The 17,028-nt window shown below is 42.2% G+C and overlaps 1 protein-coding gene across 4 annotated transcripts in view; it reads left to right on the top strand.

Moving 5' to 3' along the window:
- The window catches only part of LOC137353305 (protein Tob2-like), a 29,210-nt gene extending 12,594 nt beyond the window's left edge, over positions 1–16,616 (top strand). Inside the window, exons 2-3 of one of the 4 annotated variants that reach the window (XR_010969838.1) lie at positions 9,299–11,348; positions 16,278–16,616. Coding sequence is in view for 2 of the 4 variants with exons in the window: in XM_068019436.1 (XP_067875537.1) it covers positions 9,361–10,278 (918 nt within the window). In the remaining 2 variants the exon portion in view is untranslated. Of the gene's footprint in view, positions 1–1,033; positions 1,192–9,298 lie in introns of all 4 variants that reach the window. The other 3 variants (XR_010969837.1, XM_068019436.1, XM_068019435.1) reach the window with 3 other exon arrangements.
- The last annotated feature ends 412 nt before the right edge of the window (positions 16,617–17,028 follow it).

The raw sequence follows: 17,028 nt of genomic DNA, 5'->3' as shown, positions 1-17,028 counted from the left end.
GATGGGTGCTAAATCAGCATGGATTAGGAATTGTGTGGGCCATTCTGATCTGTTTGCAACTCTGATACAGATGCTGGTGGCTCGTGGAAACTTCACCAACGAGTTAAGGTGAACTAGCTGTTCCTTCCCTTCCCACCCTTATCCTTTGACCCTATGCTGTCTGAATAGCAGCTGTTACTTCTGAGTGACATGCTCAATTGAGGGCTCCTCGTGCTGTTGGAAAAATGCCCCAACATGAGTCAGCACCTTTCAGGAGGTGAAAATTATGCAGCTTCAAAAGGTTTTTTCATTTTAATAAGCTGCAGTCACACTGAAGAGTATCTCGATCATGTAAAGAGGGTGAGAGCTGAGCTGGAAGTAGTCCCATTTTCTGCCATGGTTCCTCAGCGCAGGCCCAGGAGAGGAAAGAGCAATATTTCGTTAATGCGCTAAGTAAACCAGCTTCAGAATGGGGCTGATCGTGGCAGTGGGTATAGCCTAGTCCTGTATTAAAATACAGATTCTAAAGTGGTATTTCTGTTTGCAGCAGGCAAGTGATGCTTATGAAATTAATTTTGTTTTGAAGGGTATATTAGCGCTGGCGCTTTTTCAGGGCAGCCTGTAGTAATGCTGAGCTCGAAAGGGGAGGTAAATCACTCCAGTACTTTTATATTTTTTTTAAAAATGCATTTAATGTCATTTGTGATTAACAGTCAAGGATCAGGTAACAGTTTTGTCATCTTCCTTCAAATTGGGCTAGTAACTTACTCTGTATGTCAGCAACCCCAGTTATAAATATTCTGTAAGATAGGATGTTGATCGTAATTCATTTAACTACTAAAAAGGCACTACTGGTGACACCTTGGGGTGAGTTTGTGCTGGGTTACAGCTCCAACAGGCACCATCCTATCTTCAGAACCTTGCCCAGGAGGCCGTTGTCATGTCAGCTTAGGATGTGAGTAACAGAAGGGTCTGTAACAGCTGACTGGGGGCGGTAGGTAATTGTAACTCAGGCATTCCCTATTCTCACCTGATCCGCAATTGTATTTTCCAGCAGGATTCACAGGACTGGGATTGTAAACCCTGCCGTTTTTTTTTAAAAACATCTTCCACCTGCCCCTTCCTCCCAAACCCAACCCTGGGATCATGAGGCTTATTGATTTATCTTACTGCTGGGATCAGCTAATTCAATGGACTGGGATGGTAGCCGCAGTAAGTATTGTGTGTAGAAGGTGAGGGACTGTCAGTGAAAAATGTTGATCTCATCCTGTGCCTTGGTAACATTGCAGAAAAATATATGCTGCCATTCTCTTCCCCCAGCACTCTGGTTTCGAGCTAAGAGAGCACTTGGGCCTTGGGTGCTCTTCAATTCAGTGATTTCAGTAACTCATTTTGAAATCTGCTCAAATCAGAACCTCTACTAGTAAATGTCCCCAATGAGCTTTTCTGCCACTCTCTGCTAACCTGAGGAACTTGTTAGTAAGCTTGCTTCCAAATTCAAGTTGTGCTACTCAGCATGTACTCCATCCAGAAATATCAGTGGCAAAGAAGCAATATGCCTTTGCTCTGATATTTCCAATTGTATGAACATAATTGAATGCGAGCAGTGTGTGTGGACGATGTTTAAGTTGGATTGTTCAGTAGCTGTTCTTTATATGTAAGCTCACAGATCAGATGAGTTGGTGCCAGAAAGCGGTAGATTTGCACTAGGTTTGAATCCTTGGTTATTAATGTTAAAATCTAAAACCTCAGTATATTTTGAACAATGTCACAATCAGGACTCTGTGTTCTTGGAGAGAAGAAAGAGGGCTACACCTGTTTTCTCCCCTTTGTTTTCCCTCAAAAGCCAAGTATTTTGATTTGGTGAAGGTGTGGCATTGAATCTGTTTGTTCATCATAGAAACAGGTGAAGGCCATTCTTGAGCCTGTCTGGCTGTTCAGTTAGATCATAGCTGATCTGTACCTCAACTCCATTAACCTGCCTTTGTTCCTTGATACCCTTACCTAACAGAAATCCAACTACCTATCTCGGTCTTGAAGGTTTCGGTTGACCCCAGCTTCCACGGCCGTCTGGAAGTACATGGGCTTAGGAGGGGATGAAGATCTGCTGTAATGCTGTTTACATTCAAAGAGCCTGTGGCTATTCTAAGTCCCAGATGGTGAACAGGAATTAAATGTGGTGTCAGCAGTACATTTAATTCAGCAATTTCCAGCATAGTCACTGGATAGTGATCAAGGCAGACCCTTGTCTGTTTTCTCCACCCCCAAAATCTTTTTAACACAGATGCTGAGGCCATTCATAGAGCCCTTCAGCTGCCATGGCTGAGATGAGCTAGCTCAGCGTAGAATTAGATTGCTGTTTAATCAACGTAATGCTGGAAATATCGAGGATGTTGCTGTTGGAATTTTAAGCAGTGTATAAATATTTATGCAGCCGGCAGCATGTCTATTCTCAATTTAAATGTTTGAAAACAAAGCTGCAGAGTTAGGTTGAGATGCTCTTAATTTAAGGAAATTAAAAACACTAATAAATTTTGTAATTTAGGTTGTGTGAATGATGGTAACAGTTAGCCCAAGGTGTGGGCCTACACTTACCACTCCACAGGGTAGTATGCTGGAATATTCCAGGATGCTAAGCCGCCCTGCATTTAGATTCAATTTGCTGCTAAATGAATGCCACATATACACTCTTTAGATTGTGTATGGATTTGGCTTTCAGGGTAAGCACTTAACAAATTATATTCAACTTGGCAGTTACATGCTCAGTATTACAGTGCCTGTGGTTTAAATATATTCTTGTGCCAAAGTTGTTCTTGGCTTGATAAATAGCCCAATATCCATATATCTCATTGTTCCTCAATGCCTAGTTAGATTAAGCAAGTGAAAAGTAGGAGTGTGACTGGCTGCAGGTAGTCTTGTAGTCCCTGATGTGCCATAGCATCACTGGGCTTGCATCTAGTGTATTAGTACCAAGTCATTACATGGGGAGATTACGCTGGTCTATCAGATCTTCCACTGTCATTTTTTTTGTATAAACACTGGCCCTATTACGTATGTTCTGTTGCAGAGCATTGCATTCCAGGTGGTATCTACAAAGATCTTTTCAGCTTGCATGCTGTGAAACCAGAAGTGCAGGTTGTTTTGTAACTGAGTTCAATGCAAAGCTGATCTGCAGATTTTGTTCAGTGTAGTACTGATGAGAAGCTCGTTGTAGTGTTTCCCTGCAATCCATTGCATTTCCAACATTTCAAACTCCACCGGAAGACCTTTTCCCTGATCCAGCCTCGAGCAGTGATGCTCTTTAATCAGCTGCTGGTTGCCTGGAGAAGGCCTGGCTTTACAGAAGTGCCTGCTTCTGCTCCGATTCTTCAGTAGCGGTGGCTGATCATCCATCAATATGACTGTGACATTTTGATCATATATAAAAGCCTTTGGTAATAAGATGGTGCCTCCTATCATGAGTTATTGTACAGCTTACTACTGCGATATGTCAGATAGAAAGGATCACATTTGATGCTTAAATTTAACATTTGTTGGGCTGAAGGCCAATTGTTTAATTCTTTCTCCTTTCTCTTTTCCTGTACTCTCTTAACATGCTGCCAAGGTGGCGTTTACCTTGACGAATGGCAATCTGACACCTGACTTTACAGCACACTACTCCCACATTAATCCTATTTCAGTTTAATGTTCCTTTTCACCTGCTACCCCTTGCTTCATAGATTCCTCCAATTTGGTACTTGTAAGAAAAATTCACCATGTGGGAAGTTGGGAATGCAATCCACATTACATCATTGGACAGTCCTCACAACTCATTTCTAATTTTCTTCATCTTCCTCGGTCCTTTCCTTATGCTGCTGTATGCTGCTACTTGAGAGTGACCTGGTCCCAGCCTCTGCTTGTGCTGCACCAGGATGCAGCATTATAAACCTGGTGCCAACACCTGGGTTTTTAGTCTGATCTTTGGCAGGTCTGCTAGCTTCTCCCTGGCTGGCTGTGATTTAGCAACTGGTGTGGGGAAGGACAGGAAAGAACTCAACTCTCTCCAACACGTTGCCTTGCATGGCTGTGAACATTATTTAATCTAGTTACTTGGAACTGGATACTGCTGGCTAAAGGACGATCCATCAGACAGATGGACTTGCAAGATGCGAGCAGACTTGGCACGAGCTTCTCGCACAGCAGTAACATTTTGGAACATTGGAACACACCCACCATCACTATTGGGTCATATTGCCATCTCATTGGTACAGTGATGCACTATGCTTCTTGGCACCTATTCACACTCCAGTGATTGGACCTTAATATTTAATATAAGCGCTGCTTATTGGTAGACTTGAACTGCCCGAGAATCACAGTCCACAGAATCTGTTTCTTGCACCATCGCATTCTTGTCAGGTAGAGGAATTTGCATTAGAAAAGCGAGCATTTTTTGTTGGGTTGAGCGCCGAAAGCACTAAGATTTTTTAAAAAGATTTTCTGTAATTGTATAATTGAAATGAGGTTTCTAGCAATGGATCAGGCAGCAAAATAACGTTTATAACTGAGATTTTACAAGTTGATTTCCAGATTTTGTAACTGCTTATTGCTGTCTATTGCAAGTATAAAATTCTAATTTTCAATTTGCTTGCTTGTATTTAAAAAAAAATTTTTGAGGTTGGAGTTGACCATTTTGAGCTAAGAATAGTTTCTGTGAATGGAATTTGAAATCTGAATGATTGTGGGAATTCAGCTCAATCTGGAATTTAGAGGGAGATGCCAGGCTGTCATCTCACAGCCTCCCTTTGCTCCAGCTGGGAAGGAGGCCCTTAAACTGTTCCTAAAATTTTACAAATCTTTCAAAGTACGCAAGATGTGCAAACAGCTCATTGACTATTTACCCCAGAGGATTTTCTTTCCTTCCCTGCACAGTGGCGCAGTGGTTAGCACCGCAGCCTCACAGCTCCAGGGACCCGGGTTCGATTCCGGGTACTGTCTGTGTGGAGTTTGCAAGTTCTCCCTGTGTCTGCGTGGGTTTTCTCCGGGTGCTCCGGTTTCCTCCCACAAGCCAAAAGACTTGCAGGTTGATAGGTAAATTGGCCATTATAAATTGTCACTAGTATAGGTAGGTGGTAGGGAAATATAGGGACAGGTGGGGATGTTTGGTAGGAATATGGGATTAGTGTAGGATTAGTATAAGTGGGTGGTTGATGTTCGGCACAGACTCGGTGGGCCGAAGGGCCTGTTTCAGTGCTGTATCTCTAATCAAAGCTTCCAGCCTCTGCTTAGTTCCTCTTCCGAAAACCTAACGTAGGCCAGGAATATACTGTTGATGCCACTGCCTCGCAACTAGACAATGTTGTCGCTAAGTTTTCCATGAACCGTAATGATGCAAGTATGAGTTGCTGTTTGTACAATCTTCATTTGAAAGTGACCAGCAGTACAATTTGTCCATGCAAACTAGGACTAGGTCCAGAAAGAGCACTTTGAACTATATGAACATCCATATTTGGAGCAGGAGTAGGCCACTCGGCCCCTTGAGCCTGCTCCGCCATTCAATAAGTTCATGGCTGAACTGATTGATTACTCCACATTTGCACCTACCCCCAATAACCTTTCACCCCCTTGCTTATCAAGAATCTATCACCCTCTGTCTTAAAAAAAAATATTCAAAGACTCTGCTTCCACTGCCTTCTGAGGAAGAGAATTCCAAAGACTCTCAACCCTCAGAGCAAACATTTCTCCTCATCTCTGTCTTAAATGGGCAACCCCTTATTTTTAAACAGTGACCCCTAGTTCTAGATTCTCCTACAAGGGGAAACATCCTTTCCACATCCACCCTGTCAAGACCCCTCAGATCTATGTTTCAATCAAGTCGCCTGTTACTCTTCTAAATTCCAGCCGATACAAGCCTAGCCTGTCCGTTTCCTCATAAGACAGCTCGTCCCTTCCAGATATTAGTCCAGTAAACCACCTCTGTACTGCATCCAACGCATTTACATCCTTCCTTAAATAAGGAGACCAGTACTGTACACAGTACTCTAGATGTGGTTACACCAATGCCCTGCATAGCTGAAGCATAAACTCCCTACTTTGTATTCAATTCCCCTCGCAATAAACGATAACTTTCTATTAGCTTTCCTAATTACGTGCTGTACCTGCATACTAACCTTTTGTGATTCATGCACTAGGGCACCCAGATCCCTCTGCATCTCAGCTCTGCAATCTCTCACCCTTTAGATAATATGCTTTTTTATTCTTCCTTCAAGGTGGACATTTTCACATTTTCCCAATTTATACTCCATTTGCCAGGTCTTTGCCCACTCACTTAACCTATCTATATCCCTTTGTAGCCCCCTTATGTCCTCTTCGCAAGTTACTTTCCTACCTATCTTTGTGTCCTCAGCATATTTAGCAACCATACCTTCAGTCCCTTCATCGAAGTCATTTATATAAATTGTAAAATGTTGAGGCCCCAGCACAGATCCCTGTGGCACGCCACTAGTTACATCTTGCCAACTAGAAAATGACCCATTTATGCCTACTGTTACCTTTTAGCTAGCCTATCTTCTATCCATGTCAATATGTTACCCGTACACCATGAGCTTTTATTTATGGCAAAACCTTTGTGGCTCCTTATCAAATGCCTTCTAGAAATCCAAGTACAATACATCCATGGTTCCCCTTTATCCACAGCACATGTAATTACCTCAAAGAACTCCAATAAATTGCTTAAACATGATTTCCCTTTCACAGACCCATGTTGACTCTGCCTGATTACCTTGAATTTTTCTAAATGCCCTGCTATAAAGTCTTTAACTGTTTCTAACATTTTCCCTAAGACAGATGCTAAGCTAACTGGCCTGTAGTTTCCTGCTTTGTCTCCCTCCCTTTCTGAATAAAGGAGTTACATTCGCTATTTTCCAAACTAACGGAACTTTCCCCGAATCTAGGGAATTTTGGAAAGTTAAAACTAACGCATCAACTATCTCACTAGCCACTTTTAACACCCTAGGATGAAGTCCATCAGGATCCTGTGACTTGTCGGCCTGCAGCTCCAACGATTTGTTCAGTACCACTTCCCCGGTGATTTTCTTGAGTTCCTCCCTCCCTTCCATTTCCAGCGACCCGGGTTCAGTTCTGGGTACTGCCTGTGCGGAGTTTGCAAGTTCTCCCTGTGACCGCGTGGGTTTCCGCCGGGTGCTCCGGTTTCCTCCCACAGCCAAAGACTTGCAGGTTGGTAGGTAAATTGGCCATTGTAAAATTGCCCCTTGTGTGTGTAGGTAGGTGGAAGGAGAATGGTGGGGATGTAGTAGGGAATATGGGATTAATGTAGGATTAGTATAAATGGGTGGTTGTTGGTTGGCACAGACTTGGTGGGCCGAAGGGCCTGTTTCAGTGCTGTATCTCTAAATAAATAAAAATAAATAAGAACTAGGAGTAGGCAATTCAGCCCCTCGAGCCTGCTCCGCCATTCAATACGATCTTGATTGATCTCATCTTGGCCTCAACTCCACTTTCTTGCCTGTTCTCCATAACCCTTCAATCCATTTCTAATTAAAAATCTGTCTATCTCCTCTTTTAATTTACCCACTGTCCCGGCATCCACTGCAATCTGGGGTAGTGAATTCCACGGATTCTGCGTATTCTGAAATATCCCCTTAAATGTCTGCCACTGCATCCTTATTGATCTATCCCTTACCTAATTTGCCAGTTCACTTTAGCTAGCTCTGCTTTCATGTCCTCATAATTGCCCTTATTTATGTTTAAAATACTAGTCTTGGGCCCACTCTTCTCTCCCTCAAACTGAATGTAAAATTCAATCATATTATGATTGCTGCTACCCAGGGTTGCTTTAACTATGAGGTCATTAATTAATCCTATCTCATTGCACAAAACCAGGTCTAGTATAGCCTGCTCTCTGGCTCCAGAATGTATTGTTACAAGAAATTATCCCGAAAACATTCTATCTAGGCTACCTCTGCCCATCTGATTTTTCCGGTCTATATGTAGGTTAAAATCCCCCATAATTATCACTGTACCTTTTTTACCCTGTCCTATGCTGCAGTAGGGTGAAATACTGGCGATTACAGGTCTGTCAGTCTGGTTAAGCCAACTTGATGTGATTAAGTGTACTGTATAACTTCACTGATAAAATGATAGAATAATACAGCACAGAAGGAGGCCATTCATTCTACTATGTCTGTGCAGGGTCTTTGAAAGAGTTGTTAGTCCCACTCCCCCTGCCCTTTTCCCATAGCCTTGCAAATATTTCCTCTTTCAAGTATTTATCCAATTAGACAGTGCATTCCAGTTCATAAAAACTTGTTGCATAAAACAACATCTCATCTCGCCTCTTGTTCATTTACCTTAAATCTGTATCCTCTGGTTACCAATCTTTCTGCCATTGGAAACTATTTCGCCTTATTTACTGTACCAAACCCTTCATGATTTTGAAAACCTTTATTAAAACTCTCCTTAACCAGTTCTGCTACAAGAAGTAAACTTTTGCCTGTGTCCCTGGAGCAAAGAAGAATGAGGGTGATTTGATAGTAGTGTACAAGATTATGTTGGGCTTAGATGAACAAGAAAAAACTGTTCCCATTAACTGATGGTACAAGGATTAGGGGATGCAGTTTGAAGGTTTTGGGCAAGAGATGCTGGGGAATATGAGAACTTTGTTACGCAGGGAGTGGTAATGACCTGGAACACTGCCTACGAGGGTGGTGGCAGCGAAGACGATCAGTGATTTCAAAAGGCAGTTGGATGGGCACTTGAAGGTAATAAACTTGTAGGGCTGTGGGGATTGAAAGGGGAGTGGGACTGACTGGATTGCTTTAGAGAACCGGCATGGACCCGATGGGCCAAATGGCTGTCTTCTATGCTGTAAATGATTCTTACTCTATCTTATTAATACCAGTAGGTCTAAGCTGCTAGTAAAATATTTTTTGTTTTCTTTACTCCCCAGTTTTCCTGGTTTTGTTTTCTTCAGCCCTCCAGACAATCTTAGTCATGCATGATGAATTGATTTGGCAGAGGTGACCGTAACCTGCTCCCTAGACTTTATCACCCTGTAACTAATTCAGTGAATGGAGCAAGCTAATCATTTTTCCAGCTACCCCTCAACATAGATTTATCCTTCATCTTTGCTAACTAACTCCTGGTGTCCTGACTGAGCCTCGAAACGAGGTACAAACCTGTGATCTAATCATAAACTCATCGAGTTCATGCGGAGCCATGAGAAGTCATCAGGCCATTGTTTGTTAAAACTTAACGGTTGCACAAAGAAAATATACGGTACCAGTACATGTGAACTAACTGCTGCCTTTTTCCTTTTTTTAAGGGATTGTGTGAAGATTTGAAGCTCTTTCTACACTGCCTTGCCCCAGTCACCATATATCAAGGATGCATTTGGAGATCAAAGTGGCTTTAAATTTCATTATCTCCTATCTGTACAACAAATTACCCAGGCGACGTGCAGACCTCTTTGGGGAAGAGCTAGAGCGGTTGCTAAAACAGAAATATGAGGGCCACTGGTACCCTGAAAAGCCCCTGAAAGGTTCTGGTTACAGGTGTGTCCATATTGGAGAAACTGTGGATCCCATCGTTGAACAGGCTGCGAGGAGGAGTGGGTTGGATATTGAAGATATTCAGGCTAATGTTCCTCAAGAATTGAGCCTCTGGATTGATCCATTTGAGGTGTCCTATCAGATTGGCGAGAAAGGGGCTGTGAAGGTCCTCTACATGGACGACAATGAAAACAATGCAGAACTGGACAAGGAGATAAAGAGCAGCTTTAACCCAGAGGCCCAAGTTTTCACACCCATCACTGACCAGGGCAACTCTTTGTCCAATTCCCCTTCTCCATCTTTTGGGAATTCAGTAAGCCCCACTTTCATCCCAAGGTCAACTCAGCCGATCACATTCACTACTGCAGCCTTTGCTGCCACCAAATTTGGGTCCACCAAGATGAAAACTGGAGGCCGGAGAATGGCTCGCTCTCCCACCAATGGTTTGATGAAGCAGAAGGGGTTGTCCACATCAATGCACTCGCTGGTCCTTGGAAGCAGCCAGATGCCACCATCCTCCCTTTCTCCAAATGCCAAGGAGTTTGTCTACCCTGGTTCATTGAGCTTGTACTTCGGGAATGAAAACCAGTCATCCTCCGGCCCTGCTCCATTCCCTAATGCCTTCGAGGTGCCACCAATCTACAATAACAACAACCTGGGTGAGAAAGCCCCATTTGTGGAAGGACTTGACTTCAACTTGAACACCATGCAGTATCCTAATCAGCCATTTCAGCCAGTTGTCTTGGCTAACTAAAATATTTAGTGAAGAATCCTTTCTATACGTAGAACTCAAAGAAGGCCAACACTAATATATCGTGTTGAAGAGCACTTTGGGAACAGTTTAACATTAAACCTCCAAACCCCACTTACAGTCTCTAAACAGTGTTCATCATCTCCTAAGTTTTCAAATTTTTTTTGAATTTGTTCGTCACGTTCATGCAATCCATTGGGAAGTTGTGGGTTTTTCAGAGTTCATGTAGCTTTGTTTTCTTTTGTTCAGAATTCTATACTCTTCCCTTGGGGAAACAGGGCACCAAAAGTCCATCTTAAAAGAAAAGTGGAATACTGATATATTAGCATACTCCAAATTTGAGTAAAATAAAGGTCACAATATGTAACTGGTAGTGTTATCAGTTTTTCACAGCAGTTAGATTTGGGGCATAACTCACACCTGTGCCAGTATTTCTATTTAATTTTGCACTGTAGTTAAGTAGCAGCTGGATCAGGGTTGCTAGGAGAACACATTATTTCCCATATTTTTTTATTGTTGCGATAGTGCTACAGAATGGGAAGCCATGACTGACGATTAAGTTTGGCAGGTTCACAGTGAAGCAGAATTCTGCCAAAATAGCATTTTAATGCGGTGAGTGTGTGTGTCTTAACTGGTTCAGACTGGTTGTCCAGAGTCTTGGCATTCGTCCTGTTTGCTCTCACTCCCCTCCTTCCTGTAAAACTCCAAGTTTCGTCAACAAGATCACCTCGCTGTGAACTGCAACAGAACCTGCCATCTTGGTTAAAGGGCTTTGAAGTTCTTCGTCCATGCTAATCTCCTAAAGTCGGATTACTACTGTACTATGGCAACTAGCAAAAAAAAAAAACACAATCTTGTGAAGCTGTGGCACGTACTGTGGATCCTGCTATATGGACAACTTAATACATTTGGTAGGGCTAAGCGACTTAAGTTCTATATTGAAGATCTGCAGTACCTTGCATCTTACCGAGAGCCTCCTATATGCTGCGGGTTTGGTGAAATGAGCACTTGATAACAACTGTGGCGGAAGTAGCTGTTTCAGAGATGTGATGGAGTGTATCTTTGCATCCTAGGTATTGGGGTGTTTTTGGAGTAATTCTTAAAACCCTGGGTCATCTCTCTAATATTTTCCAATTGGGTGTTTTGAGCTGCGCTGTTTGCTCCTCTTCCTACTGTTGAAAGAGGGTGATGTGCCACTTGGTCTAAGAATCCACCAAAATAAATGTCAGATATTTAGCTGGTGGGAGGGAGAGTACCAAGCTTGGGAAAGCACGTCTGCAGTTGTGAGCACGACGAGACACCCACCTCTAATGCGAGGTGCAGCTGAAATGGCAAATGAAAAGATCAAAAAGTCCATGCATTTGAGTAACTGTGAAGCCAGAGAGTGCGCTTTGCAATTTATTATCTGAAGCTGCTCGGGAATTGGGTGCATGAACTGTGTTCTGTTAAACCTTGCTGCACATCGGGTCCTTGCTGCTCAAGCTTTGTGTTTAGCTGTATAGTAATGTACTAGGTTCACACCATATGTCCATGTCCAGTGTGTGGGTGGGATCTAATCCTGTAGAAAGGATGAAAGTGACCAAATTATTGTTGAATGATGCTGTATTGCTGTCCCGCCAGTTGTCAGCACCTTTAGTAAATGTTAAATCCTATATGTTAGGTGTTGAGGTGCTGCACTACTCGAACATTCCTGTTTTCCTACCTTCAGTTTTCAAATTCAGTATTGAACTCTTGAAAGTGAAGAGTTGTAATGTCCCAATTCACCTGTGTGACTAAATGGAACAATGCTCTTAGCTATATTACTTTCATGGTGATATGAGGACCTATCTTCCTTTCCTTTGCCCATAAGGAGTAGTGGAATGTGTGAGGTCAGTGCGTGCATTGCCAAGTGCTTTAGCTGTGTGTGTGGACTGAACCTCAACGCTGTTTTTGAAAACGTGAGTTCAGGAAACAGGTTCGCAGTCCTTGCCGCAGGCCATGCAATCGAATGCCGTTCATGGAAGTGTGCAACTCCTGAGAATGCAGCCCTTTTAGGAAGATTGTATTGAATCTGCCAAACGCAGCCATTTCAACTGTATATGATTGCTTGCTGCAGCCTAGATTTCACAAAGCTCTCAGCAACATTTCAATCAGCTCGCATCTAATCCTGTAACAGGAGTGTCGTGCAGTGTTGTCATGGGATGGGGTTGTGGGGGACTGGTTGCATCTCAGTTTTGTATTGAACATTGTTTAGAAGGAACTCCAGAGACATCTGTATCTGAACATGCTGTAAAGAGCTTTCTATGGAGGCCCTCTGAAGTGATTACTGTATTGCAAACCATGATGCTTGATCAGTCACTACATCTAAACATGAGAACGTGTGCAGCAGTGTTTACCACTTTCTTACAATTTACAGGAACAAAGACTTAGGAACTTCAAGCATTGATCTTAACAGTGAGCAATATTTAAATTGTTTTTATTTAATCTGTCCTAGCTGACTAGCCCTGTTCTTTCAGTCCCAGAGATGAGTAGGGGATGCCAGTGATGAGATTACCAATTTGCTCAATATTTATCCCAGTACTTTAGAGCGTTGCTAATTAATTTTTGCTGCAGTTGTAATATTTGACCAAATTAAAAGATTTGTTAGTACAGTTAATTAGGTTTTGAATCTCTCATAGGGAAAAGATTTATCTGGGTTTGGCATATCAAAGGAAACACTTGTATATGTAATATATGAATATATGTAGGAGGACCTGTGCTGTTTATATCCCAGGAGATAGTGGGCATTCTCCATTCACCCCAGAATATTCTTGACCTCATAGCGCTTTCCTGCTTTCCCCCCCCCCCACCCCTCACCCCCCACTAACCCTATCTTACCCATGACCAAATCAAAGCAACTTATTCCAAACCAGCCTTCAAAAGAATTCATTTTAAATTATTGAGAGCCTGCCTAGAATAACTACAGTAAATTGAGTGCTTCAGGGGAAATAATAGGTGGGTGAAGCTCTATATTGAACTTTGGTATTTATAAACCAGATGTGATTTGTTTGTACTGTGCATTCTGATACGTTGCCGATGCAGAAAAGTTGGGAGTGAGACTCCTGGGCCGGAGCCAGGCTCTATCAGCTTGCTGTTCTTTTAATCACTTATTACAAACCTCCAGCAAAGGAGGCAATCTGCTCCAAGACCTTTTCCAGCATTGCTCTGCCGCAGGCTATTAGAGATAATGTAAGTGTCATCTCTGATTTATTTCCCCTCTTTCCCCTGTGGGAAAGGTTTCTTTTGCATCCCATCCATACAGCTGAAATGGGAGAAATAGCTGGGTCCAACCAAGTGCTTTAGTAAAACTTGCCAGAGGCTTGTAACCTGCACAAGTGGCATGGGTTTCAGGCAGGAGCACTATCCTCTGGGGTGGGGATGAAGGTTGGGGGGTGGGGGAGACACAAAATCGTAAATTGCCTGTGTCGCTCCCCAAAATGCCACAGGTAACTCTGGACTTCTAGATCGTTGCTAATGGCTCACTCACACTAACTACTAGAAGGTGCCTGGAAGTGTCGCTGGGTGAATTGGGTTTACTTCTTTGTGGAAGTGAGCTGGTGCCCAGCTTACTGCTTCCCTCATGGTGATCTGGCCAGGTACTGATCTCTTGTGACCTATCTCTTTTTGTGCAGTTTGCTGCAGTACTGATGATCTGCATCCACAACCCATTTCAGTATCCATGGAAAAATGACCTGAGTTACGCTAGGCTGCCAACTGTCATCTCCACTGAGCAGTTATTTGCAACTTATGAACAAATAAGTCCAATGTTTATATAATAGGGTCCTAGCATTAAAAAAAGTATTTCTGGAATATTAGATTGTTGGATCATCAGTGCTGCTGTTTAACCTGGCCTATGTACTGTGGCTTAGAATCTTTTCCCTAAACACTGATCTGAAAACAGCCACTTAAAAAAAAAAACACATTCTCATTGTGGTCAAAGTTACTGTAAAGAAAGCTGAAAGAACAGGCTATATCTTTTTTTTTCAGTTTCATGTTTATAGTCTTGTAGTCAGAGTCCTAAACTTATTGAGCCTTTTATATGCATTGAAATGAGCAAGAATAGGTCCCATGCCAGAGAAAAGGGATGAAGGACTGATCATACAAGGAACCCATAGCTGAATGCTTTATAATCTGCTTGGCTACTGTCCCAACAATTCCAGATTAGCAGATCACTCTTTTTGGCTGAGCCATAACAGTTAAATGCACCCATGCTGAGCCTGAGCTCTACTGCTATTGCAACCTTACCTAATCATCATGGCCCCAAGATCCAGCATGTGGTGCTGGATCAGCAGATCTTTGAGCTGATGTGTTCGTACTGTGCCTCTTGCTGTAGTTGCTGTTTTTCCACCCCACCCCTCTTATCCCAACATAAAGCACACTAATAGTTAATAAAAAATGGACTGGTGAAACTGTGAATTGTAGAAGGAAGAATTGGGCTTGGTATTTATGCACCATCTCTTTTCCCCTCCCGCTGTCTCCTTTCTCTTTTTCCCCCATACCCTCCCCAGACCAAAATGACTGGTTGCCCTTGTCACCAAACTGTTGGAGTGCAGCGTGAAATGCAGATAGTGTATTGTAAGCAGCAGTGCCACCACTGCCTGTAATATGTAGTGGCAGTGGTTCTGAAATTGGAGCTGGGCACCAAATTGTAAAAGTTTACAAACAAGGGTTGCATTTAAACACTAATCTGGTCTAAGCTTATCCATTTTTTTTTTAAAGCAATTTGTATTGCTCCGGCGTCGTGGGGTATAGTTCTCCGGAGTTACTTTAGAAGTTGTTAGACAGCAGGAGAATGGTGCACTTTATGGAGAAGGGATATAGTGAAAATGGTGGGTAACAGACCATTGTAAATTTTGCTCTCTTCACATTCTAGGAACACCTTTTCAACTCTTGACTTAAATAAAAACAATCCCTTTGTGACTTGCTTATGCCCACTGACCATTCAGACTTTACTGGTGTTCTTCCAAAGTTTGAAAGTTAGTGTCCCATGCTTGCTGCTGTTGGGGAAAGTTGAGTGTAACCAGATAAATACCAGGAGGTGTGGGGGAAGGGGGAATAAAGACAGGAAGTGGTGGACTCTCTGGCTCTGTGCCTCATGAATGACTGTGCCATGTAGAAATATGCAGCCTTAGTTTGATGGGGCATGTGTCTGCTTCAAAGGGTCTACAATTGGATTATGATAGCAGTGCAGGACAGCCACTTAACTATCCAAGAGGAGGCAAATTTGAACTTTAGACTTGAAGGCTCATAACAGAAGTAGCAACTTAAGAACAACAAGCAGCCCCCTTAAGTTTTTGACACCTCCCCCACACCCCAGACTTTTGCAGTCTTGAAATGAGTGATAATTGCCACTTTTTCCAGGAGCCCAGGCATTCAGACTTGACTGAGGGCAAGAGGGAATTTGCCTACCAAAAGCACTCTTAGAATGTCAAGTCTCCGATTCGCCTGGTTACAATGGTTAGTTTGTAACCATCTAGATCCAACGACGTTCTGTGCACCATTCATGACACTGGCACCAGTCTTAGTGGCTACAGCTAGGTTTCTGCCTCTATTCATTGGCTGAAAGATGGGAACAAACTTTTAAAGAAAAATTAGTTGGGAGGTACGTAAGTAGTTTCAATTTCTGAATGACTACATGGCATCCCTGTTTCATGAGGTTTTTGAGGTGGGGGATGGTGAGAGAAACCTGATTTAGTCATTTTGCTGTTTTGATTTTTTTTCTTTGTTCACCCCCTCTTTTTCCTTACCCCTCCTCCCCAAGTGTTCTTCATTGAGGTGATGTGATGTATTATGCAGATGTTAGCCTTTCTTTACTTGAACATAAAAAAACACTGCTTGGTTTTATTTTTATTTTTAAAGAATTTGGCACTAACCAATCGGAATCTTGTTTCTTTTTTCTTTTGGTTTCCTTTGCTTGAATGATTTAAGATGTTTGTAAAGGTTAAGAGTATATATTTCTAATGTACATTGTAATTTCATTTCAGATTTCATATGCAACAAATTATTTTTTCAAAAAAAATTGAAAACCAAGAGATATTGACATTGTATGCTTCAGAAAAAGAAAAAAACGATGGCAGGATTTTTTCAAATTATGTACATTTTACTTTTTCAAAAGGAGTGGTTATTTTCTGTTAAGGAAAGCGGATGCAAATAATTCCTTTATTGTAGATGAAAAAATCCCAATTTTCTACTTTGGAACATTGTGCAATACTTGCTTGATGCTAAAATGTTTTTTGCAGATTTGTTGTAGGTGAGGTCAGAGCTGTATAGTTTATAATGTTCCGGATCTTTTTTAAGTTTGTATTAAAAGCATGAAAATTGGAGCTGCTTGTGTGTAGTACCTCTTTTTTTTTTATTTTTAGATTAAATTGGACAGATCATTATAGCAATCAATCTCTCTGCTGGGCACTAGGTGTTCCTGCTTTGCTCCAGTGCAACATTCAACAAAACCAGAGTTTAAAAACTTATTGAAATACTGCTCCATCTCTGGTGGACTGAAGTGTGGCTCCATGGAGCAGTAATATGCACCTCTGGTTTTCCCCCAATTATAACTGCATTGCTGTTGAAAGGTGTCTGACAGCTGCAGGCATCTCTACGAGAAGAGAGGAAGAATGAAAGGAGCATTTTCGTTTATCTGGTCTTGCACACACTGGTTGTTTGCCATTGACTGTAGTTAGGGGAATGGAGAGAATATACTTGCATTTATATGGCTTATTTAATGTAGCAAAAATCTCA

Source organism: Heterodontus francisci, chromosome 41 (genome assembly GCF_036365525.1).
Source record: "Heterodontus francisci isolate sHetFra1 chromosome 41, sHetFra1.hap1, whole genome shotgun sequence".
Taxonomy (NCBI): domain Eukaryota; kingdom Metazoa; phylum Chordata; class Chondrichthyes; order Heterodontiformes; family Heterodontidae; genus Heterodontus; species Heterodontus francisci.
The sequence above is the reverse complement of the archived record's forward strand: the minus strand, read 5'-3'. Positions and strand labels throughout refer to the sequence as shown.